This window comes from Lolium rigidum, chromosome 4 (genome assembly GCF_022539505.1).
Source record: "Lolium rigidum isolate FL_2022 chromosome 4, APGP_CSIRO_Lrig_0.1, whole genome shotgun sequence".
NCBI lineage: Eukaryota > Viridiplantae > Streptophyta > Magnoliopsida > Poales > Poaceae > Lolium > Lolium rigidum.
This window is the reverse complement of record NC_061511.1, coordinates 90,633,194-90,659,354: the sequence shown is the minus strand read 5'-3', so window position 1 is coordinate 90,659,354 and position 26,161 is coordinate 90,633,194. Positions and strand designations below refer to the sequence as shown.

The following is a 26,161-nucleotide window of genomic DNA, read 5'->3' as shown; positions in this document are numbered from 1 at the left end:
AATGCAATGCACGCATCTGTTTCCTCTATTTTTGTAACCCCAATACCTGGGATATTACACATTATATGTCATTATTATGCGTTTTCCGGAACTAACCTATTGACGAGATGCCGAAGTGCCAGTTCCTGTTTTCTGCTGTTTTTGGTTTCAGAAATCCTAGTAAGGAAATATTCTCGGAATCGGACGAAATCAACGCCCGTGGTCCTATTTTTCCACGAATCTTCCGGAAGACCGAAGGGGAAAAGAAGTGGGGCCACGAGGTGGGGACACGGTAGGGACGGCGCGGCCCAAGCTCGGCCGCGCCGGCCTAGTGTGTGGTCCCACCGAGGACCCCTCCGAGGCTGCCCTTCCGCCTACTTAAGGTCTCCGTCGCGAAAACCCTATTACGTTCGACGAAACCGGAGAAACCCTTCCGCAGCCGCCGCCATCGCGAAGCCAAGATCCGGGGACAGGAGTCTCCGTTCCGGCACGCCGCCGGGACGGGGAAGTGCCCCGGAGGCTCCTCCATCGACACCACCGCCATCTTCATCACCGCTGCTGTCTCCCATGAGGAGGGAGTAGTTCTCCATCGAGGCTCGGGGCTGTACCGGTAGCTATGTGGTTAATCTCTCTCCTATGTACTTCAATACAATAATCTCATGAGCTGCCTTACATGATTGAGATTCATATGATGATGCTTGTAATCTAGATGTCATTGTGCTAGTCAAGTGGATTTTACTTATGTGATCTCCAGGAGACTCCTTGTCCCACATGTGTAAAGGTGACGGTGTGTGCACCGTGTGGGTCTCTTAGGCTATATTTCACAGAATACTTATTCACTCGTTATGAATGGCATAGTGAAGTGCTTATTTATATCCCTTTATGATTGCAATGTGTTTTGTATCACAATTTATACGTGTGCTACTCTAGTGATGTTATTAAAGTAGTTTATTCCTCCCGCACGGTGTAATGGTGACAGTGTGTGCATCGTGTAGTACTTGGCGTAGGCTATGATTGTGATCTCTTGTAGATTATGAAGTTAACTATTGCTATGATGGTATTGATGTGATCTATGCCTCCTTTCGTAGTGTGAAGGTGACGGTGTGCATGCTATGTTAGTACTTGGTTTGGTTATGTTGATTTGTCATGCACTCTAAGGTTATTTAAATATGAACATTGAATATTGTGGAGCTTGTTAACTCCGGCATTGAGGGTTCGTGTAATCCTACACGAGTTAGTGGTGTTCATCATCCAACAAGAGGGTGTAGAGTCTAGCATCTATCTATTTATTCTGTTATGTGATCAATGTTGAGAGTGTCCACTAGTGAAAGTATGATCCCTAGGCCTTGTTCCTAAATATCGCTATCGCTGTTTGTTTCTTGTCTTACTCGCATCTATACTTCCTGCAATATTACCACCATCAACCACACACCAGTCCCGGATAGCAAAGCACTTTTACAGGTGCCGTTGCTACTTGCTCGCATTTATTCATACCACCTGTATTTCACTATCTCTTCGCCGAACTAGTGCACCTATTAGGTGTGTTGGGGACACAAGAGACTTCTTGCTTTGTGGTTGCGGGGTTGCATGAGAGGGATATCTTTGACCTCTTCCTCCCTGAGTTCGATAAACCTTGGGTGATCCACTTAAGGGAAACTTGCTGCTGTTCTACAAACCTCTGCTCTTGGAGGCCCAACACTGTCTACAAGAATAGAAGCACCCGTAGACATCAAAAGCCCAAGAAGAAAAGACTCTGGCTTATGAAAAGAGGCTGACTGAAATGGATGTCGTGCTTAATTTGCTCTTGAGGACATCCCAGCCACCATCCATGTCTCAATCCCAGGGCAACTAATCTATTGCACCACCGTCCTACAACATTATTAATCATAGGTCTTTTAATTTCTTTGTGTTCCAATTGTAATTTTTCTTATGAATCTTTCGGTCTGTGAGAGACATATATACTTCTTGTGCCACCATTTATGCATGATATTTATTGTCTATTTTTTGATATTTCGCCAGTTTTTTTGTTTCCCAAATTTCGCAAATAATTCAAATGCTCTCAAATTTTGTCAAATTCAAAAGGTGACGGAAAATGTCACAACGTCACTATTAAATGAAACCACGTGGCACCAATTTACTGGTCCCACTTGTCGGAATTTGTGGGTCCCACCGATCAGCATTATTGGGACCCATATGTCGGCAACAACCTGGTCCCACTTGTCTGAATTTTGTGGATCCCACCGGTCAGAATATTGTGGGTCCAGCTTGTCATAATATTTTGTGGGTCCCACCAGTCAGCACCATGCCGGTCCCACATGACAGATATCCATGTCAGCGCCGTCGGACCCATGTTGTCAGAAGCCAAATGGACCCACATGTAAGGCCACGTATGCTTTTTTTGGACCAATCAGAAACTTCCCAAGATTTAGATATTGACAATGAACCTTTGATGTTGACGAATTTGCAGGTCGTCACCATCAAACATTTGACGTTGACGAAAAAATGCATACCGTCACCCCCTATATTTTATGACGGAGCTTCCTTGACGAACCCCATGACGATCAAATTTTGTCACCGCGAAGTTATCCTTGACGAAAATTGGCCTTAACATGACGAAGTGATTTGTCAAAAAAATTGTTTTCCTTTGTAGTGTGATGTGATCATCAATATCTAGGGTTAATATAGGTGGGTTCTCTCTTTCTAGGAAATGTCTTGAATAATATCCTAGGTTTATTCTTAAAGATGATGATTTGAGCATATGGATGTATATCCAAGGTTTAGCTCAAAGTTTGACATTGCTAGCTTCTCTACTAATTATAGAACTCTCTCTCCTCTAGGCTTTGATGTATAATAATTTGGAATAGAGAAGAATATATCAATTGGAAACTAGGGAACATTTCTAGAGTTGAGATCCTTGTCATGAATTCCAATATTGAAGTGGAATGAATACCATGAAGTTCATGGTAGGAACATAGATTAGTTTAAGACATGGAAAAGATAAGATAAGAATAGTTTCTCCATTTTATTGTTACTTGGTTTGTAGTTGAATATATGTTCATATGTGATGGCCATGAATACCATGTTATGATCTTTGATAAGATCAAGTAATTGATCATTGATTAAAATGTTGTTATGTTGTTTTTAGTTCCGTTTGATCTAACCCATAGATCAAATCATCTCTACCCAAAACAAGGTTTTTTGCAAAGGTCACATTGAGGTTTATAGCACTTGGCTTGATGATCTACTTCAATTCCATCAAGGTCAAGTGAAACTTCAGTTACTGTGACATGTTTTACTTTAAAGCGCGAAAATGCCCCAAATTTTCTATGCATGAATGCAATGCACACATCTGTTTCCTCTATTTTTGTAAGCCCAAATCCTGGGATATGACATGTTTCCTTGGCAATATCGATCAACTCATGGTTCACGAAGTGCAGGAGAATGCATGGAACGTCATCGGCGCCCTGCGGAAAACATGTAGGGCGTTAGGGATGCCTAGTTAAAGGCAAGGAGATGGAAGTTATCGGCCGAGGATTAGTTACCGTGATGGCTTCCAGCTCGGATAATGTCGAGGCACCACCGACGGCGGGAGTGCAAATGACGGAGGGGCCGCTTGTTGGCGCGGTACCGGGCGACATATTCTCCGCACCAACGGGTGCATTGAGCCGAAGTAATGGCGCCGCCAGAGAAACCAATGTTGGCGCCGCCGGAGACACCAATGTTGGTGATGCCGGAGACACCAATGTTGCCGCCTGCGGAGACACCAACGGCGCCACGTTGTGCGAGTTGCTGGCCGTGAAGTTGGGAATCGGGGAGGCCCCTGTTCACCGGCCTTATACCACTCCTTCGGCCCCACAAGCAAGGTAGGCATGATGGAGGTGATCGTCGCTCCCATTTGGTCCTCCACTTGTTGTCGTTGTGTAGTATGGAAGCTCTCCACTTGCTGTTGCACTTCCTCTTCAACTATCATCGGGATCTGCGCCACTTGTGCCTTGAGCTCTCGAACCTGCTGGTCGTCGATGTTGGTCTTTTTCTCCTTTCTCCCAGACTTATAGTACTCCGACCATTTCATGGACAAGCCTTTTCCGGGCACATAACCAGCCGGCGTCGGCTTAGTCAATGGATCCTTGTTCTTCACTATGTTCAACGCCCTATTTAAAGGGTTGTCCCAATGGGCACACGGGGAGCTCGTGGACCCCGTGCTGCTACTGCTTTAAGTATCCTGCGGAAGGAACATAAACCATTTAGAAATTTGGATTCATTGATTATAATGCAACCATAAGGAGCTAATTAAGCGGGTGTATTCCTTACCTTTACACGCTCAAGGTCCTTCACCGCCTTATTGGTGGTAAGCTCCTTTGTTACCAGGTCTACACCGTACCGGGCCCTGAGATAGTTCCTGGTTTGCTTATCTTTGTATTTTGCGAAGAGGGGCGGTAGGCCGTTCCTGGCACGCTCCTCGTCCTCCTTGTCCCATTTTGGTTGCGCCACTGCGTAACCGCTGAGATCGAGTTTGTGGGTGCCTAAGTTCAAATCCCGTATGTCCTTCCCCCACTTACTAGAATCCGAGGTTGAGTCACTCTTGCACTTGATCTTGTAATTATGGTAGTTAGCTTCGGTCAGTTTTCTTGACCTTCTCGTAATTGTCTCCTTGATCTTCTCATAATTGTCACCTTTCAGACTCATTTTCTTCACTCAGTTTATCCAACTAGAGAGGGCGGTGCTCATCTTCCTGAGGGCGGCATTGTGCACTTTATTCCGTCTGAGACAGTCAACCGGGAACGAGTATCATTCGTTCAACTTCATTGAGAGGACAGAGCGCAAATTCGCTCGGTCAGGATGACTGAGGTTCTCGGTGTTGATCGAGACCGTTCTCCGGACGATGCACCGAGTTGTGGCGCGTACCCTTTGAAAAATTTAGCGGGCATCGTTGGAATCTCATTGGGGCCCGTTTCAGTTAATGCATGCTTCACGGTGTTGAGCACATTCGGGCGACGATCCTTCATTGCCTCTTCGTTTGACCACCGTCTGTGCTTTTGCCGCCATCAGTGGTGTCATCCCCGGTAGCACCATCAGTTGTGTAGTCGGGATCCGTGTTAGCATCCTCGACATCCATGTCGCGGCGAGGTTGTTCCTCAATCTCCTCAGGCTGCTGCCGCAATGGCTTCGTTGGCGCCGACCTCATCGTTGTCGGCCATGTTCGCACTAAATAGGAAAAAATGCATATACTAAGCGAATAAATTCACGGAAAAATTGGGCATGACCTTTACTAATTTATTGACCAAAGAGTGCCCCATTTTCACCGAAACGGAAATGAATTAAAATTTCGGTGGTAATGTGCAACTCATTTGAAATTTCTGCACAAAAAATGGCACATATACACCACAAAAAAATGCCACAGGTCACTATGTCACATATACATTTGATCCTTGTCCTCCATATACACCACCAAAAATGCCCAAGAAGCAGCACCAAGTCACAACAACAACTAGCAGCAGAGCAAGCTAGCAGCAGCAAAATAAGCTAGCAACAGCAACAACAACATCAGCAGCAAAGCAAGCTAGCAGCTTGCTGTCATATTAATATACAAAGCTTCCACCTCCATACAAATAATATCACCACTATTCTATGGTAAATCCTATTTGTAATAATAGACAATTTTGTTTTTACAATGTCCAACATATTATTAAATATATATCCAAACTGCCTCTAGTTGTAAAGCTTGCTGTCATATTTTTGTAATACACATTTAAAGTTTTTAATGGTATATTTTTAATACATAAGCTTTCTGGAAACATAAGGAAAGGAAACATACAAAGCTTGATGTCATATTATTAATACATAAGCTTGTTGTCAGATTAGAACCACTGAAATTAGATGATACAAAATATTATATTTTTAATATTGCACACGCAGCTAAGAACACATTTTCTAATATAGTGGCCAGATAACTGATAATTTACACACCCTCCCTATTAAAATAGATTTCTATTGCACAACTGCCATTTTCTTGGAGAACAACTAGTACCAGATTGTTTCGACACCTTTGCTATGATTTTTTACACAGGCAACTAGAAAATCAATCACACGAATTTGTTCACATAAAAATCAACGGATAAGCTACAAATAGAATCTAATCGAGATTGGGGAAGAATACAAACAATGCAAGCATAAACAGAAGTTGATGCTGACCTTGAGGGTGCCGACGAGGACGTGGCGCGGAGGGCGCAGCGGGGAGAGCGGAGCGGCGTGGAGGACCCAGAGGCGAGGAAGGGTGGTGTCCTGCTCCGAGGGCGTGGCGGTCGGGGAGGACACGACAGGGAGGGCGTTGCATCGACGGCGTGGCAGCATCCCGCTCCGGGGGCGTGGCGGCGTCCTGCTCCTGCTCCGGGGGCACGTCGGTGATGCATGTAAAATGCATACATGAACTCTGTCCTTTATCATAATGAATTTCCACATATTTTCAACATATATTATGATAATAGCATGTTTTATATTGATTTATGGGGATTTACCAATTATCTCCTTTATTTGGTTTATAACTCTACAGAACAGAAATTTCCTGTTCTGTGTATTTTTCACTTTCAGAGACCTATACGGAGTCAAATTGAGCTGGAATTTTTGGAGCATCATTTTTTCATCGGGAGAAGCACCCTAGGATCTCGAAGCACACTTGGAGGGGCTTGAGTCCCAAAATAGCCCAGGTGGCACGCCCAGACTTGTAGGGCGCGCCACCTGACCTCTTTCGGCCGTTGATCATCCAAATCGCGTGATATTTTCGTCCACTGACGTATTTTGACCCAAAACGCACTATATATATGACCCCAGACAGTTCTCGGAAGGAGAGCACCGCAGAAGACAGAAACATGAAAACAGAGGCTACAGAAGCAAAGATTGGAGGGGGAAACTCCACAGGAGCTACCGCCGGAGGGATCTCCACCTTCTCCTACGTCTTCATCATCATCACCATGATCAAGGGGGTAGTCCACCTCTGGACTACGGGTTTGTGGCAGTAGCTTGATCTATTTCTCTCATGTTTTTCATAGTTGTTAATTCCATATGAGCTGTCCAACATGATTATGGCCATATCTATGTGGTGGATCCTTATTCTATGATATTATGCTATGAGATCTAATCATAATATATGCAAGATGTATTGATAGATGCATATTATGTACCCCGTTCTTAAGTATTGGTTTTCATCCAACTATTATGCAAGAGCGTGTGTGGGGTGATATGTGTATTAGATATAGTAACATGGTTTTAGTGATTGAATAGTGACATGATTTATTGTGGTTTTGCCATTTTTTGCTACCTCACTAGGGATAAAGTGAATGCATGTGCTATGTTCGTCACGCGACAAAAGTTATGATCTTGCTTGTTCATTTGAACAAAGCTTCTACTTTCCCTTGTTCTAGGTTTTTTGAAATAATCATTTTTCGGACCACAACGTGTTATTTTATCACACATACAATGTCTATTTCACACGGTTCTACTTGAATTGGATGGAAAAATAACCATCCAAACAACAGTTGGCACTCGGCAAAGATTGATGGTGTCAAGATTGCCGTCAAGATGGAGGGAGGGTGGCCACTGTTACATGGCTTTTCCGAGTGCCAAAATTTGAAACTCGGCAAAGGCATATATACCTCATGCACGCTAGCTTTCTAAAAATTCACGATATTTTATACGGTCTCCTGAGGATTTCACTAGAAGCGGACCAGTTTTAAACTACATGTCTACTTTTCGTTTTGCAAGATTTTTTGTAAAAATCATTTTTAGGTCATGACCTAAAGAATGGTATAGTTTGCTGGAAGAGCCCTGTTGCTACATGTTTTTTTGTGAAGCATCTACAAGAAACACAATATGCAATGGTACGAAACCAATGTACAAATTAGAGTACCACTTTCACATTACGGTTCACATACGTGTCGATGATGCTAGCTTTCTGGGAATTCACGGTATTTTATACGGTGGCCGGCCGGTTTCGCTGGAAGCGAGATATATTTGAACTAATCGTCAATTTTCCCTTGTTCTCGATTTTCTCAAAAAAAAAATTTACGTCCACAACGTGTCATTTTATCAAAAATATGATGTCGGTTTCACGCGGTTCCCACCAGTGTGCCCTGCGGCCTAAAAAGCATTTCGCGGGTCCCAATTTGATCACACCTCACTCAGAAAAAAACAGAAAATCGACCTTCATGAGGCGTCATTTTATGTGATCTAGTTTCGAGGAAAGAAATAAACTTGGAATAAGATAGTTTTTGTTAAAAATCATTCACAAAATGAGCTAACTCCTACGATGTTCTATGACTTTTACGGCAAATAAGACAAACCATTATCTAAAGCATGATTTACTTTGCCAGAACGAGCCCATATTACGCACATGGGTGAGCCTTGGGTTGTGAAGAAATGTCGGATTTATGAATTTTTCTTTCCTAGCTCTGGAAAATTTCATTTTTTATTTTCCAACACCGAAATAGGTTTTTTTGTGAAGCAGCTGTAAGAAACGCAATCTGCAATGGTACAAAACCTGCGCACAAAATTGGAGGACCACTTCCGCTCTACGGTTCACATAATCACATACATGCTGATGTCACTAGTTTTTTTTTGGGAATTCGTGGTATTTTATGAAGTGTCCTGCCGATTTCGGTGGAAGCGGGCCCAACTTGAACTAACCGTTAACTTTCCCTTGTTCTATATCTTTTGCAAAAAATATTTTTTAGATCGACAATGTGTTGTTTTATCACATATATGATCTCTCTCTCTCTCTCTGGTACATCTTGAATGGGAGGGAAAAATAAGCGTCCAAATCTAATGTATTTGCCTAGTGTCAAGATTTAACATTAGGTAAAGCTTCTATTTGCCGATTGTCAAGATTCGACACTAGACAGAGCCTCTCTTTGCCGAGTGTCAACTAACGGACACTCAAAAAATCGCAACGATACTACATAAACGAAGTATATTTTAATGAAGACTCTAATGTTCCTAAATTTTATGGACTTTCCCAATCTCGACGATTCGTGAGATAATAGCTATTATTCTTTTAAGTTACCTATTATTTGAAGGCAAAGATTGACGGCGTCAAGGTTGCCTTCAAGCTGGAGGGAAAGGTGGCCATTGCTACATGTCCTTGTAGTGCTAGCAAAGGCACTGTTTGCCGTGTGTTCTTTTTTTGCCAAATGTTTTATGTATATTCATCGTGTATGGCTTCTTTACCGAGATTATTTTAATCAACACTCGGTAAAGGTGCTCTTTGCCGAATACCCAAAATAAGAGAGTCAAATCTAGCTTCAAATGCCTCTTAGGTTCGCAACTTGATATTCGGTAGGGATATTAGGCCCGGTGGGCTCAGCTTCTAAGGCCTTTTAGGTTCGCAACTTGAGTTCAGCGGGAGGCGACGACCGGGCCTGTTATTGAGCTCGGCATGCTAACAAGCTAGCCTACTACGTGATATAGAACAACAGATCTAAAAAACAAGAATTAGAGATTACAAAGAAGAATAAACCACATTAATTCCATACAAGTATGTACAGCACTGAGTGGTAGGAGGCTTCTGTTATACCAAGCCGCTGACTAAGCAATACAAATGCGGTTATTACCGGCAGCCGGGCAGGATCAAATCGAAAGTGTCACAACAAAAATTGAAAATATTAACCAAACAATGCGCATATATCGCCTCTCTACGTCGGCGATGTACGGGCTACCGATGGAGGGCACATAATGAACCGATGTGAGGGGCACTGAAGCTACAGGTCACATAGGTATTCTAGGAGAGGATGCAACTAGAGCTAGTAGAAGTTGACCCAGGACGCGTAGCTACCCCCGAACCACCAGGTGGACGGTGCAACGTTGGTCGCCGTGACTTGGCGGCCGTCGTCAAGCTGCACCCTGAAAGATAGGCCCTGCCCGTTGAGGTAGGCGTTGCTCTGCCAGTTGGCACCCCAGTTCCTGCTCATCGCCAGCCAGTCTGTGTTGGACCCCTTGATCCACAACCCCGTCACCACGCCGGAGCCGCCGACGTTGAACACGTTCACAAGCTCGAAGTAGTTGTGCCCGTTTATGGCGAACTTGACGCCCTCACGCTTCTGGCATGAGACCCTGAAGAAGCACAAGTGACATCGCTTCATACATATGCACATCGTCTGCATATCAAATTTAAACTAAAACTACGATAAAAACTATGAAACGGAGGGAGAAGCAATTACCTCTTGTAGGTCACCGGGACAATGCCGGCTCTGTAGATGGCTATGGTTTCCCACGCGGGCTGCGACATGTCGAAGTGGCGCCGGGGCGGGTTACACCAGCCACCGTTGTCGTTGGGTAGCGCGTAGTTAGCCGGGCAGAGGTTGGTGGCCGAGATGGTGATGGACTTGCCGGCGTTGCACATACTGCTCTTGCTGGTGTCGCAGGTGATGGTGTAGCACGCGCCGCACATGGCGCCGTCGTTGAACAGCACCGGGCTCAGCGCTGCGTTCTCCAACCCATACCCTGCGTTGTACAGGTTGCCATACCCACACGCTCCATCTGCATAGCATGGATAGTAACTAATCCTTAGAACACCCACTCACTCGAGAAGGATGATGCACGTACGTAGGTGGAAAATGGAGACGAAACCAACGTACTCATAGTGCCGGAGCCATCTCTGCCGCCGTAGAACGTCGCCGTAGCGCTCGTCGAGTAGTACTGCGCGTCTACTACATGAGAAGCTAATCCGCAAAGTGCAGTCACAAGCACCAATACTGCTGCTCTCTCTTTTGCCATTGGATTGTTAGTGCTTGCTTGGACCGAGGAGGGCTTGTGATATGCTGGCTTGTGTCCTTCAGCTGCCTTCCTGCACCCTGGGATTTATACTAGTCATGAGACTCCTCTAATAACTCTTACAGTTGGAGATAGGGTAAACCTAGCCTTCGACTGTTTCTTCTTTGACTTTTGGCACATCGAGTTTTCAAACGAGTAAAAATATAGGTTTCTGACGTGTTCTCCATGTTCTTGATGCTGTAAGAAATTTATCTATGTCTGCAGAAATTCTTGTGTGCATGTGCCCTAACTGAGATTCCAATCGCCACACACTACCCTGCATGTGAGAGAATCGTTTGTGCTGAGATGGAAATTTAATGATACCTTGTTAAATAGACTTGACATACAGCTAAAGTCGGTGGAAACTAAGTCGATGTGATCACCTATTTCAGAAAAAGTACAATGTGAGCAATTCTGTTACAGCTATACATGCATGGCCTCAGCCATATGACAGCCTGCATATTGTCTAAACAAATTTTACAAAATGTGTATACTACATACAGTGGGCTATGCCTACTTACCGGGTGGTTTACAGCTTGGGACGAGAAAAGAATTACTTGTCCAATGACATGATAAAATGCTTAATGCTACAGTTCTAATATACCGAGTAACCCTACGTCACTCTTTCTGTTTTTTTTGTATGTGAGGAACTATACCTCAAGAGATATAGTTACTCCATACTTTCCAAAAACGTATCCGTATAATTCTAGTAAAATGTCAATGCCTTCAAGGTTTGACCGTAATTTATCGACAAAATATCAGCATCTATAATACCAAATCAACATCATAGACACAACATAAAATATACTTCTATAATATACTTATTCATTATTGTAGATGCTGATATTTCCTTTTTATATTTGGACAAACTTCATAAGATTTGGCTCTTAGAAAATTATACTCCTTAATCTTTATATTTTGAAACGAGAGAAAGTATTTGTGAATCGACATTAACATACGTCCGGTCAAAAACATTGTTCATTTTATACTGGTACACATATCTATATTCAGGTCGAACATTTCATGGCTTTTACTTGATCAGCAATAGTTATGTTTCGGCTGCCACATAGTGAAGCAACTTTTTTATGTGCACTATATGTGTTTATTCTCGTATCATCTCTCAATCATCGATATCTAGGGACGATTAGAGAAGTGTACATGCTAGTGTATGTGTTTATTCATAAGCAGTAGTTTCACATCTCAAAGTTACCATGTTTTTGCGCAGCTGTTTATCTGCCGTTGACATCCCAAGAAAGTCACATTTACTAGAGCAGGCCACCTAGTACAGGGTATTGTCATGTGTGACGCGGCACTGTTTCTGCAAGTTTTGATCTGTGATTTAACTCCTCTGAACTGACAGAGGGCTAGCTAGCCTATGAGTGGGGTACATCTTCACTACGTACGTACGAACCTTAGTGTACCTTCCGGACGGAACACTTGTGTCAGTTGGACTGGGGCATGCATGGATGCTAATTCTAATCGTCCTTCAAGTCAATCATGTATTACTAATACAAAATATTTTCTTTCTGACCAATCAAATAGATTTTACTGAAGTCTCATTGTGCTCCGTCGTTGCCATTACTTTATGTAGTAACATGTAGGGCCCGTGAAGTAAGGGCATCTAGACGGCGATAACATGGCCAATTGGCGCCCAGATTAACCGCAATTCTGAAACGGATCGAATGATCACAGGATTTTAAATTGGTGTCGGTTGGAGGCGAAGTGATAAGCGGTGAGATCCATGATGGTAAGTACGGTAGTTAAGATTCGGTGTGAACACAACATTGGGATTGGTTCTCTGAGCTCTGTGTTTCATTCTGACTTGCTTGTCGATCTGAATCAGCAAGATTAGACTTAAATGCGCAAGGCACATTATTTCTATTTTTTGCTTTGTTCGTGGGATAAATGAGAAATTAAGTTAAGCCAAATCAGGGTTACCAGCTCAGAAGCATTATAGAAATGGTCAAGAACCCTAGTTTTCGTCATGTCCATGTGAACTTGAGAGAAAGTGAAGAGGAATTAGCATGTCCCGAGTATTACGCGTCCCATGATAGAAGGGGAGAAGATATGCAAGACCCATTAACTGAGCATTCATCAGTATTCAAACTGTAAGTGCGCACTAAGATGAAACATCACACAGACACTCCCATGGGAGGTAACATGTAAGCGTGGGTACTGCTAGTGCTAGGATTTAGGGCTGGCTGTTTCGACCTGGGCGAGGCATCTGGAAGAGTGGACTTTGCGGGGCCAGGGTGTCATGCTTCCAGTTTCGATCTGAAGGATGAAGGAGGCACCGGGGAAATGAATTGTGACAGCAAGAAGACCGCAAGGAATGAAGGCACAACGAGTGTGTTTTGATCATTCAGGTTCAGTTTTGTCAGTCGAGCGCTGCCCCTTACTTTTGTTTTTTTGACGGTCGAGCGCGGGGGGTGCTTTACACCGACCTGCTCGGTGCGGAGCGACGAGCCGCACACCCCCAGCCATTGTTGGGCCCGGCCCACGGTCGCGGTTTCAGTTCCTGAACAGGTTTTTATTTGTTTAGATTTGAACAATTTTTAAATTAGAACAAATTTTAAATTGGAACAAATTTTCAAAATTTATTATTTTTTATATACGAACAATTTTCGAAGAACATTTTTAAAATTTGATTTTTTTAAAATTTAAATAATTTTCGAATTTGAACAATTTTTATATTTGAACAATTTCGAATTTGAAAAAATATCATATTTAAAAAAATCGTATTTGAACAATTTTTATAATTGAACAATTTTTTATTTTGAACAATTTTTTTACGTGAACAATTTTCGCATTTGAACAATTTTTATACTTGAATAAATTTTCGAATTTTATTTTTTTCGAATATTTGAGATAGCATTTAAAATATATTTAAATTTAAAAATTAAATCTTAAGAACGAAAAAAGAAACAGAAAAAAAAGAAACAAAAATAAGAAACAGAAAAAAAAGAAACAGAAAAGATAGAAAAACAGAACATCAAACAACAAAAAAACACGAACTGGGCCGACCAGGCCGGCCCATACCGCGCGCGCGGGGGTGTGCGGCGCGCGGTAGCCACCGACCTGGTCGGCATATAGGATTTGCCGTCGAGCGCTGCCCCTTACTGTCACGCTAGCTCGTGAACGGGCCGAGGAGCAGCGAACTCCTCCACTCACACTTACAAGGCCCCTCTCGTCCATGGGTCGTAACCTAACCTCCGTCGTTGGGCTAAAGCTGTTGGCCCATCGTAGCCATCTGCACCCTAGATTTATTTGGTTTTCTTGTACTCTAGTAAATCCAGTTTTGTATAGTTTGGCTACCGTAATAATAACAAAATAAGCTAAAGTTGAGGTGAAATTTAGAAAGACAATTTCTTGTTATGGTACTAAAAAATAAAAAGAATGGACTTTAAAAATAAAGTTACCAAAGTAACTAAAATAATCTGTAAACACAATAAAAGTCAATACAATTATACAAGCAACAAATCACATGATGTATCATGAGTTCATGATTGCAAACTATTTATGGAAAACGACCTTGAAAAAGCAAGAAACCTTAAGTTAATTTTATCAGCTTTTAAGAAACTATCAGTCTTAAAATTATTTTCCATTAAATTGAAGTGTTCTTCTTCGGTGAGGCTCAAGACAATGCCACCCAGCATGTTAATCTTTTTGGTTGTGTGATTGCCTGATTGGTAAGTTTTATATTAGTTATTTAGGCGTTCCGATTCGTTACATGTGGCTTAAAAATGTTGAATGGAAACAAGTTGAGGAAAGTCTTCAAAGACGTTTATCTAGCTGGAAACGCAAGTTACTATCTGATATGGTAGTGTATATGATTTTCTTGTTCCAGTTGCCTAAAAGAGTTTTGTAAAGATTAGATTATTTTTGATCAAGATTCTTCTGGCAAATAGATAGTGAGAAAAAGAAATAACGACTAGCGAAATAAAATGTTGTTTGCCGTCAAAAGATCAAGGAGGACTTGGTGTTCAAGACCTTAAAGTTAAAAACTGAGCTCTCCTTGGAAAATGAATATGGAAAATATCCATATAGAGAAAGTATGTCGGATTTATCCCAAGATTTTGGAAACCTGGGGACACATTACTTATAGCTGATCTTATAGCGACAAAGAATTTCTTATTCCCGTATGGATCTTTCCCATCAAGGATTGATCTCAGATAAGGTTCTTGCAAGATAAATGGCTTGGCAATGCCACTCTTCGAGAATAATATCCTCCGGTATACAATATTGTGCGTCACAAATATGATACACTAGCAAAGGTGCTGGAAACATCACCACTGGATGTGATGTTCAGGCGTGATCTCGTTGATCAAAGGCTAACATCATAGAATGCTTTGCTTCGACGTCTGGATATGATCTGGTTAATGCAAGGAACTAACGAGTTTTCATTCGAATACATGAGAGTGGAAATTATGTACAATGCATTGATCCAGCCTAACGTGTTGGTAGATAATACAAAAATCTGGAAAATAAATATTACATTAAAGATTAAGGTATTCATATGGTATGTTCGTAGGGGTTATTTTACTAAAGACAACCTTGCAAATCGTAATTGACATGGAAGTAAAATATGTGTTTTATGTCATCGCAAAGAGACTATTAAACATTTATTCTTTCAATGTCAGTTTTTTAGATCTATATGGCCAGTCACCCAAATAGGTTAACTTATACCCATGACGTAGCGTTGTGAATATCAATGGCAACTAGCTTAATGAGGTGGATCACATGTTTAAAACTGTTATTAGGGTGGGAATGCTTGCGATGGTCGCTATGACTATGTAGAAATGACAACATTTTTAATGATAAAAATTATTCTCTTCTTGTAGGTTATCTACCAACATTGTTTTGATTCATTCATGGTCGTCTCTTCAGCGAGGGAGAATTGCGGCCTACTTATGGAGGTGCCTACCCTGTTCGAGTATACAACAAGAGATACATTTTCCCAACATAGATTATAACGGAATCTGTGGTTGGCAATCCACGTTCTTAGGCGTTCATAATGTTTCTATGATCAATTGTTATGCCTTCTGTATCGTCGGGTGCCTGGATGTTTGTGCGGCTGGGTACATCTTAACTATGTAGAATCAAGTTGTAATACTTATACTTTTTAAATAATAAAGTATTCTTTATCAGAAAGCGGGTTTTATAAATTGAGTAACAGTAAAACTCAGCTACCTTGAAGCTTGCACATCGATTTCATGTCGTGGACCGTCGGATCAGGTCATTCAATGTTCGGTTCTTGCTTAGGTCATCGAATCCCACCAAATGGTCCAGCCAAACGTGACTGGTTTGCTACTCCGGAGTCCATGCTAGACGATTTGTGGTATATCGGGCCGTAAAAAGCTTAAACGGGCCTCAGGCCTTGTTTTGTCGGGCGATGTGATCGTATCTTGTTCCTTGTTCTTTCTTTCCCCCCTCTCTCATTATTGCGCCGTCTTGAGCGGTGCCTGAGCTTTCCGCTCCCACATGGATGCGTTGATCGGCCATCTACCTCCTAGATTCTGCCGTCGATCCAGACTCCTCGGCCACCATCAGCGCCTGCCTCTGGCAAGGCCATGCCTACGCTAAGAACAGGTGATTCACGAGCTCTATAAGACTGTAACTCTTGAGTCTTGTTTTTCCACGCCCCAAGTATGATATTGATTGGTTCGCCTTCTTTGTCGGCAATGCCTTCATGGGAGGCTGCGGGGAATTCTGCTGGTTCCCATTAAGTTGTTGTCTAGTGCTACATTTAACGGAGGAATTCACTTCCTAGATTGAGCTTACCACACTTCCTTTCAGATTATGCAGTTGAGGAAGGTAAGACCACATTGTAGCTACAACACATTGTGCTATATATTATTGTCGTGAAGACACCAATTATAGGTAGTGTTTGCAAAAAAGAAATGTTCTAAAGACATTATGGATGCATAGAGATTTACAATAGAAAAGTCTCTCAACCGTGATCAAAACATTGTAGCTACAACACAACCTACAGGCAAGACAACATCTGGAGTCCGTGCTCTCAACACAAAAATTTTGACATAAAAAACCACTTACTCCAACGAATTGGCAAATAAGACCACATGTGAATGGAATTGCCAGAAAAAACCACCTCATAGTGGTAGCAGGACTTCCCAAGAGACACGTGGCACCTTCCGCGGCTTGTGGCGGAGCAACACTGTGGTGCAGGCACTATCGTTCATGCAGGGGTGCCGCCATGAGCTGTGGTGGCAGGGCCCACCACCATACTCCTTCTGTCATGTGTAATGGCTATGCTGCTTGCAAGGTAATCAGAATCCAGATCTAACTCCTGGAATCCTACGATTTAACGATTCTACAACATCGTGTCGATCCAAATCCCACTATGAATCTCAATCTGGTAGAATCCATGTTGACTCACGATTCGAACCATAGAATCTTATACAATATTGTAAAATCCCGATCCTGTTTATGGAATTTCCTGATTCTACTTACTGGTTAATTGAGTCATCCGTTTAACTGTAGCAGCATATCATGTCAACCTTCCAAGCCAGTTTCACTTGCCTGGAAACCATTTATTTACATGGAAGGTTAAATTCTACACCGTCTTATCATTGATAAATTTCTAGCAATAATTTTTTTTAAGTTTTTTTAGCTATATTAGGGTAAACCATATTGCTAGAAATTTTACTTAGTATTTTCACCTCTTCTATACTACTATACAAAATTTTAGCATGGATAAAATCTTCGCTGAGAAATCTAGTAGAATCCAGGATTCTACGACTCGATACTACGACTCGACTCCGTCAAACGAAAATCGATCCGACTCCGAATCCCGACTCTAACTACCTTGCCTGCTTGGCCTAATGTGCCGCCACACCTAACGTGGCAGGGTCCTGCCTCAACGATCTACGGCGGCAGGTGCCACAAGTTGCCTGGCAAGTCCTGCCGCCGCTGTGAGGTGGTCTGTTTTGGCAATTTTATTCACAACTGGTATTTTTTGCCAATTCGTTGGAGAAGGTGATACTTTATGCTAAAATTTTCTTAACACAGTGCCTTCAAAAAGGCCATTGCCAGACACAACAAATTGAGGCAAACCTTGGATTTTGACCCTGGAGCAAGTCCACCCTCTCGAAAGAATACCTTCAATAAGTCCATTGCCAGGCACAACAGATTAAGGTTAGACCTTATATTTTCACCCTGAAATATAAGACTCCATACTCCTCTAGGGCTGCCGGCCCCAGTCGCCGATGTCGTTGCTGCAAGTTAAGAAACACCAAGCAAAGTCCTTTTCTACACGAATACCCAGTCCGCCATTACTAGACCTTAGACCTCAGCCACTATAACATTCTCCGGCACTGTCATTTCAGAAATAAAAAATCAAAATGTCCATGATGGTAACAAATAGTGAAGTTTAGCGTCACTCCTTCCTGAAGCCACATGGCTAGAAATATGGGTGCACACGATCGAATCCCATCCGATCCAGCAATCTACATGAAGCCAATGGAGATTGTCAGCGGAGCCTTCAGAAACTCGTCACCGGCCAGATCAATGAGGGCCGACATCAAGCAGAACACCATCTTTGTGCGAGAAGAACCCAAGGACCGCCTCCTTTATCAGGAAGATAGGCAGGCCCTCACGCTGACGCCCACCCGCTCCCAATAAGAGACCGGAGATCTCAGCGGGCACCACCACCACCCGCACCACGTGAAGAAAAGGCGCTGAGACGTACCGAGTCCCACGAACCAGGCGATGTGCCACCCTTGTGGCCACAGTGATCACCAAGGTCGCCGAAGAGGTCCAGTGCCGCCTCCCAATGTCCATCTTCGCTGGATGAGCCGCGTCGTCCATGGCCACGCGAAGCTCCCGCCAGAGATGCCACCACACGAGGAGGAGTAGGCCCATGCCTCCACTAGTCACGCTCGGATATGAGAGCCCGCCATCACCGTCTACAGGGAGGGGCTATGCCCGTCGGCTTCCTCTGGCGACAGCGGGAGATGCGGGGGAGGAGATGTGGGGCGGCGGCTAGGGTTTTGCCCGAGCCGCCCCGCCACCTCCTAGGAGCGACACAAGTGTGCATCAAGAGACCGTTAGGTTTTTGTAGGCAGTCGGGCAAAGAAACTGGATGCTACCAATTGATCTATCTCGGCCTTCTATGTTCACTTGTATAAGTTTGTGGAAAAAAGATATTTTATGTTGTCTACGTAAATAAGATAAGAACATGTCTCGTGGAAAACTATTTTAGATCGCCAAAAAATATCTTTTTCACACAGTCCATAAACTTTTTTTTTTGCGAAACTTAGTGTGTAACATAGAATGTCTAGATTTACAGCCAGATATTTTTCAAAATTTATAAGCATTTTAAAACATACCTTTTAGACAAGGGGTGCATCTACACATATAAACCAATGTGAATTTCCCCAAGAAACCAACCTATCAAAGTATTGGTATTTTTCTTTCGAGCAACCCAGCAGGGGCTCGTAATATTGAGCTAGCTTTGTGAATGCTCTTCCAGCTCCCTTTTTCGGTATGGGGTCGTGGAATTGCTTGATGTGGAAGTGACGGTGTGTCGTGCTGTTTGTGCCCCGCACATTTAAAAGTGTGAGAAGAAAAGCTGATTTACGTTCTGCTCCATTGCCTTAGCAGGTCCCTACCCCCAAGGACGTGCTTTTTTCGCCACAAAGCATGGCACCCTCGGTCCACTTGCTGTAATTCTTTTGTCCTATACTCACATATGCATATATTCTTCGTGCTTACCGTTAAGTGGATTTTGAACGAAAAGAATGCTGCAGGAAGGGCCTCCATTTCCCGGAAACTGCTAGTGAACCTAGATCTAGGCGCACTCGGGTTTTAATAAATTGAAATAAATATTGAAGTTTTGAATAAAATGAAATAAAATTTTGCACACACATATTATCTTAATACTCACTTGCTTATATTTCAAGAAAACATACAAATATATGTAGCCTACATGAAAGTGACAAAATATCCAAAAAATAAAAATTTCCATTTTTCTTTTCTAGCGTAGGCCGCATATGGTTGTATTATGCCTTGAAAAAATGCACGGGTAAGTATCAAAGTAATGTATGGATGCATGAACTATTTCAAATTTTCAGAAATTAAAATACGGAGTAGCATTTTTTATTTTCTTTTAAAAACGGGTGCGCCTACACCCATGTCCACCAAATCTGGGTCGCTCCAATTTCTCTTTCCTCTTGTCTCTCCTTCCATCCCGTTGAAAGTCGCTAGTCCACCTACGGCTCCTATCCCCTCCCTCTCTAGTGGCTATGTCGTCTGGTTCGTTGAGGTGAGGGGTATTCTGGCTCCTCCGTATATACTAGTAGTAGGTTTAGGTCATGGGCTTGGTACCTTCTTGTGTTTATCGTGCTTGGTGTTATGCCTTGGGGATTTTAACATATTGTTGCAGAGCTCCGTGGTGGGGAACGAGCTGAAGGGTTGATACAGTGAGATCCTCTTTAATAAGTGTGTTCACTTCTCAAATTCGGTCAATGACATTGTGACCCATCTTCATTCAAGACATCGAAGTGATGGAAAAGAAGGGGGCCTCAATTTGCATGTGGCTTGTGCAGATCTGGCGAGCGAAGGAATATGGAGTTTGTTTCTTTCTTCGGAGAGGCATCGTGTGTGCGGCCTTTCGCTGGCCTTAGTCTGGCCCGCCGCGGACCTTGATGGGGCCATTTCTGAGGCCTTCGCCAGCTTCAACGCGACAACCATGCTCGGGAGCTCCAGATCAACTCCAATGGAGAAGGACCTAATGATGAACTTCTACTCTATTTTTAGGTCCAATGTGTGAAATCAGAGGACTGGAATGTCATTTATGTTCTCTTTGAGGTCCTCTTTATAACTTGTAATCCTATCAAGATAATAAATGCAGTTTCTATATCCTTGTGTGTGTGTGTGTGGGTGGGGTGGGGGGCTCCCCGCTGCTCAAAAAAAGGAAAACTAATCAACTACTTCCTTTGTCTCAGTTTAACATGTGTGCACGTAGTTTAAGAAATTACTTTAAGCATTATTTTGATCAATAAAATATGAAATATATATCGCAAAAATTATATCATTGGAAATCTTTTTTGTATACGAATCTAATGATATAGATTTTATAGGTATAAAATTTATATTTTGTTGACCAAATCAATGGTCAAAATTTGTCTTAAACTGCGTGCATGTCTGTTAAACCGAGACATAGGGAGTACTTTACATGGAACAATTGTATATTCTTTTTTTTTTGCAAATCGAACAATTGTACATTCTGGTAATGCGGCATTAATGATTCTTTAAGTTTGTCAGATTACTCATTCACTTTGTTTTCTGGACGGTAATCGGCATCAAGCGTCCGGTCGAGGTCCGGCATCAAGCGTGGAACACACACAAGAAGGGCAGATCGATGAGAAAAATGGAAGTTGCTAGCCACCACACACGGTAAAGTCTGTCGGTTCGGCATATGTTTGCTCCTAAAAAAAAGACTGAAGTTCTAACGTTCGCTCATTAATGTTTCCTTTTTTTTTTTGCTACTTTGGATGTTTGCATGGATATAAAGGGAAATGCCTTTTTCTGTTCTGGGAGCTATCATATCCAAAGGAGAAACAAAGAAAGGAGTCGATAAAAACAAAAGGTAGGAGGAGACGGTTCGTGAGTGGTGAAACTGTCGCTATAACGGTGAAATGATTGAATTTGGAATGAACAAAGCAGTTGTCTTATTCAAGGAAAAAAATAGCGCGCTATAACAAAATAGCGTGAGTCTAAAAATACGCTATTAGCATGTTATAACGTGCTATTAACGCGAATAGCGCGCTATAGCGCTGAAATAGCGTAGCGTCGGCTCTCCAGATATGCTATAGCGTGCTATTAGCGTTGGAATAGCGCGCTATTTTTTTCCATGGTCTTATTACAAGAAACCCCTAGTAGCTTTTGTACTTGCTGCGGGTCGGGCAGCATTACACAATGAGGATTGATCAAATTATCAAGACAGAAAGAAGAACAGAGGTGCAGTGGTAAAATTAAAGTGGAGCACAGACACAACTCGGGATTCATGCATGTCAGTCGAAAGAAACACCACATATGAGTACTTAGAGCATTGTTTGGTCAGGTCTTTTTTGGGGCAAGCCTGGATTTGATCTTCTCCACTTCCTTGGTGCCGACCTGGAAGGCCTTGGTGAGCACATTGTTGGGCACGGGCGGCGTGGCACCGAAGAGCGTCATGGCGAGGGACTGGGTGCCCGGGAACTGGCTGTTGAATGCCGAGATGACGGAGGCGGGGCCGTCGCCGTTGTTCTTCTGGAAGTGGACGAGGCCGCGGGGGAAGACGAAGACGTCGCCGGCGGCGATGGTCTTGGCGATGAGCTTGTTCCCGGTGGTTATGAAGCCGACGTCGAGGGCGCCCTGGAGGACGAAGACCATCTCAGTGGCGCGCGGGTGGGTGTGCGGCGCGTTGAGCCCACCCGGCGCGTAGTCGATGCGCGACATGGAGACGCCGAGGGTGTTGAGGCCAGGCACCTTCTCCACGTTGGCTCCGGTCACCACGGAGCCATAGGTGTTGTTGGTGTTGCCTGCCGTGCCTAGACCTTTGAAGTAGAAGTCGTCCTCGGTTACCGTCGCCTTGCAGGCGAACCCATTCACTTTCACGCCTGCACACAGACATTTCCAAGGGAGCAAGAATGGAAGGTGAGCACTCAAGTCTGCAGTTGTTCTATTTCTATTGTTCTCGATTGAAGTAGGGGTAACAACTTACCTGAAGTGAGATCGGCAACGCAGATGTCCTGGAGCAAATCAGGGTCGCCGGCGATGGAGGGGAAGGGGAGAACAGAGAGCAGGAGTGCCATGATGGCACAGGGAAGCAGGGGCGAAACCATGGCCATTGCAGGCTTGCTCTCGTGCTTGCGCTGGTCCTTGATTTGGATGAGAGTATTATGACCTGGGGCCTGCCTCTCTTTACTCCTTTCTCTGTGCACGCTCCTTTACGCTCCCTGTTCGAGATGAATGACCTTGTTGGATGCTGAATAGACAAAAGATGTGGATGAAATTTATAACAGGTGGGGACTAGAGAGAGAGAGACTGGAGCAGGAGTGAGTGATGTGAGTGCCAAGGTATGAGAAGAAGATTGTCCGTTCACCCCAAGAAATGTGCTGGCCGTGTGAGGTAGGAAGTAGGAGAAGATTGCTGTAGGAGTACACAAGGAACAATGTGATAGGTTGTTATTTTATACCCATCTCTTGATTTTGATCCCGTAGCAGAATATTTTAGGTTCTGAACCACAAGCCACTACAGGAAAATCAGGCGCTGCCGTGCAGCATATCATTGCCGTGAGGCACCGCACGGCAAAGAATTCTTTGCCGTGCGCCGCAAGAGGCACGCACGGCAAAGAATATGTGCACGGCAAAGTTACAGGGTGGCGCACGGCAAAGATAAAGAGCACGGCAACCTCACCCATGCCGCACGGCAACGTTCACTCGCACGGCAAAGTTCCTCAAACGCGCACGGCAAAGAAACCATGACGGCAAAGCCAACGGAGGCCGCACGGCAAAGAAACCGTGCTCGGCAAAGGATCGGGACATTGCCGTGGGCTTCCCTTTGCCGTGCGGCCAGATAAAATGCACGGCAAAGACGCCTTTGCCGTGCACTCCTTCTTTGCCGTGCGCCATACTTCATTTTATTTGTTTTTCTTTCTATTTTATTTACATCTAATACTTATATTTATTTTTTTATTAGTTTTACTTTTTGATGACTATTTATTAGTGTTACTTAAGACAATGTGCAATACAAAATTAGTCTCCATGCTCATCCCCCACAAATATCGGGGTTCCGGTGCTCCGGCGGCCGTCCCCCTCCTTCCCCCAAAACAGCGGGACGGCGGGTCTACCCCCGTTGATTTCTCCGCGCGAGGGTGCACAATGTACTTTTTCATTCTCTTAGGTTTGTTAGGGTAGGTTTTAGGTCCAGTTGCAAGTTTTGGTTGCATTTCGGTGCTCCGGGGTCATTCCCCCTAAAAACGGCTGTCTCGTGGGCCCCGGATGGTCTACCCCCTAGATTTCTCCGCGCGAGGTTCCACCAATATACCTTTTCATAGGTTTAGGTTTGTTTAGTCCATGGACATATGGAAAACCATGTGTGGCACCCTTTGGCACAGTCTAGCCCCCGATATACCCGCGGCGGGACACTTCAGCGGTACACGTCCGGGAATCGTTAAGTGTTATCGCCCGAAGGTGAGGAATGTCGGACCGGGGATCCATGCCATGCACCATTTTGTGAATCACACCTTGCATCACACTTTGACACATAGCATAGGTCCACATGCAAGGTTTGGTGGGGTTCCGGTGCTCCGGCGGTCGTTATCCCCCTCCTTCCCCCAAAACAGCGGAACGTGTGCCCCGGTGGGTCTACCCCCTAGATTTCTCCGCGCGAGGGTGCACCAATGTAACTTTTCATTCCTTTATGTTTGTTTAGTACATATACACATGGAGAACCAAAGATTGGGACCCTTTGGCACATATACCAGCAGCTAGAGCCATTATCACACGATCGACGGTGTGCTCGGTCTACTGGTTAGGGTTAGGTGTAGGGTTAGGGCTAGGGTTTAGGGGCTAGGGCTAGGGTTTAGGTTAAAGGGTAAGTATTTATGGTTAGGTTTAGGTTTAGGGTTGAAGGTTAGGGTTAGGGTTTATGATGCATGGTTCTGCAGCTCCGGCGTCGTGGTTTAGGGATTTAGAGGGGTTTAGGGCTCGAAGCCTCCCAGCTTAGGGTTTAGGGTTTAGGGGAGCTACTTTTGCACCATTAGACCTTGCACCACACTTTGGAACATATCATAGGTCCACATGCAAGGTTTGGTGGGGTTCCGGTGCTCCGGCGGTCGTTATCCCCCTCCTCCCCCCAAAACAGCGGAACGCGTGCCCCGGCGGGTCTACCCCCCTAGATTTCTCCGCGAGGGTGCACCAATGTAACTTTTCATAGGTTTAGGTTTGTTTAGTCCATGGACATATGGAAAACCATGTGTGGCACCCTTTGGCACAGTCTAGCCCCCGATATACCCGCGGCGGGACACTTCGGCGTACACGTCCGGGAATGCGTTAAGTGTTATCGCCCGAAGGTGAGGAATGTCAGACCGGGGATCCATGCCATGCACCATTTTTTGAATCACACCTTGCATCACACTTTGACACATAGAATAGGTCCACATGCAAGGTTTGGTGGGGTTCCGGTGCTCCGGCGGTCGTTATCCCCCTCCTCCCCCCAAAACAGCGGAACGTGTGCCCCGGCGGGTCTACCCCCCTAGATTTCTCCGCGCGAGGGTGCACCAATGTAACTTTTCATTCTTTTAGGTTTGTTTAGTACATATACACATGGAGAACCAAAGATTGGGACCCTTTGGCACATATACCGGCAGCTAGAGCCATTATCACACGATCGACGGTGTGCCCGGTCTACTTGGTTAGGGTTAGGTGTAGGGTTAGGGCTAGGGTTTAGGGGCTAGGGCTAGGGTTTAGGTTAAAGGGTAAGTATTTATGGTTAGGTTTAGGTTTAGGGTTTAGGGTTAGGGTTAGGGTTTATGATGCATGGTTCTGCAGCTCCGGCGTCGTGGTTTAGGGATTTAGAGGGGTTTAGGGCTCGAAGCCTCCCAGCTTTAGGGTTTAGGGTTTAGGGGAGCTACTTTTGCACCATTAGACCTTGCACCACACTTTGGAACATATCATAGGTCCACATGCAAGGTTTGGTGGGGTTCCGGTGCTCCGGCGGTCGTTATCCCCCTCCTCCCCCAAAACAACGGAACGCGTGCTCCCGGCGGGTCTACCCCCCTAGCTAGATTTCTCCGCGCGAGGGTGCACCAATGTAACTTTTCATAGGTTTAGGTTTGTTTAGTCCATGGACATATGGAAAACCATGTGTGGCACCCTTTGGCACAGTCTAGCCCCCGATATACCCGCGGCGGGACACTTCGGCGTACACGTCCGGGAATCGTTAGTGTTATCGCCCGAAGGTGAGGAATGTCGACCGGGGATCCATGCCATGCACCATTTTGTGAATCACACCTTGCATCACACTTTGACACATAGAATAGGTCCACATGCAAGGTTTGGTGGGGTTCCGGTGCTCCGGCGGTCGTTATCCCCCTCCTCCCCCAAAACAAGCGGAACGCGTGCCCCGGCGGGTCTACCCCCCTAGATTTCTCCGCGCGAGGGTGCACCAATGTAACTTTTCATAGGTTTAGGTTTGTTTAGTCCATGGACATATGGAAAACCATGTGTGGCACCCTTTGGCACAGTCTAGCCCCGATATACCCGCGGCGGGACACTTCAGACGTACACGTCCGGTGAATCGTTAAGTGTTATCGCCCGAAGGTGAGGAATGTCGGACCGGGGATCCATGCCATGCACCATTTTGTGAATCACACCTT

The 26,161-nt window shown here is 44.3% G+C and overlaps 2 protein-coding genes across 2 annotated transcripts; both read right to left on the bottom strand.

Annotated features, from left to right (window-relative positions):
* Positions 1-9,770: 9,770 nt before the first annotated feature.
* Positions 9,771-10,743, bottom strand: LOC124648981 (expansin-A33-like). The gene is made up of 3 exons (XM_047188664.1): positions 10,605-10,743; positions 10,188-10,506; positions 9,771-10,080 (listed from the first exon to the last, which is right to left on the bottom strand). The coding sequence occupies exons 1-3, from the start codon at positions 10,741-10,743 to the stop codon at positions 9,771-9,773; spliced, it is 768 nt and encodes a 255-aa protein (XP_047044620.1).
* Positions 10,744-21,621: 10,878 nt separating this feature from the next.
* LOC124708917 (germin-like protein 5-1) lies at positions 21,622-22,745 on the bottom strand. The gene is made up of 2 exons (XM_047240554.1): positions 22,505-22,745; positions 21,622-22,400 (listed from the first exon to the last, which is right to left on the bottom strand). Exons 1-2 carry the CDS (start codon positions 22,629-22,631, stop codon positions 21,859-21,861), a joined length of 669 nt encoding a protein of 222 aa, XP_047096510.1. The 5' UTR covers positions 22,632-22,745; the 3' UTR covers positions 21,622-21,858.
* Positions 22,746-26,161: the final 3,416 nt, after the last annotated feature.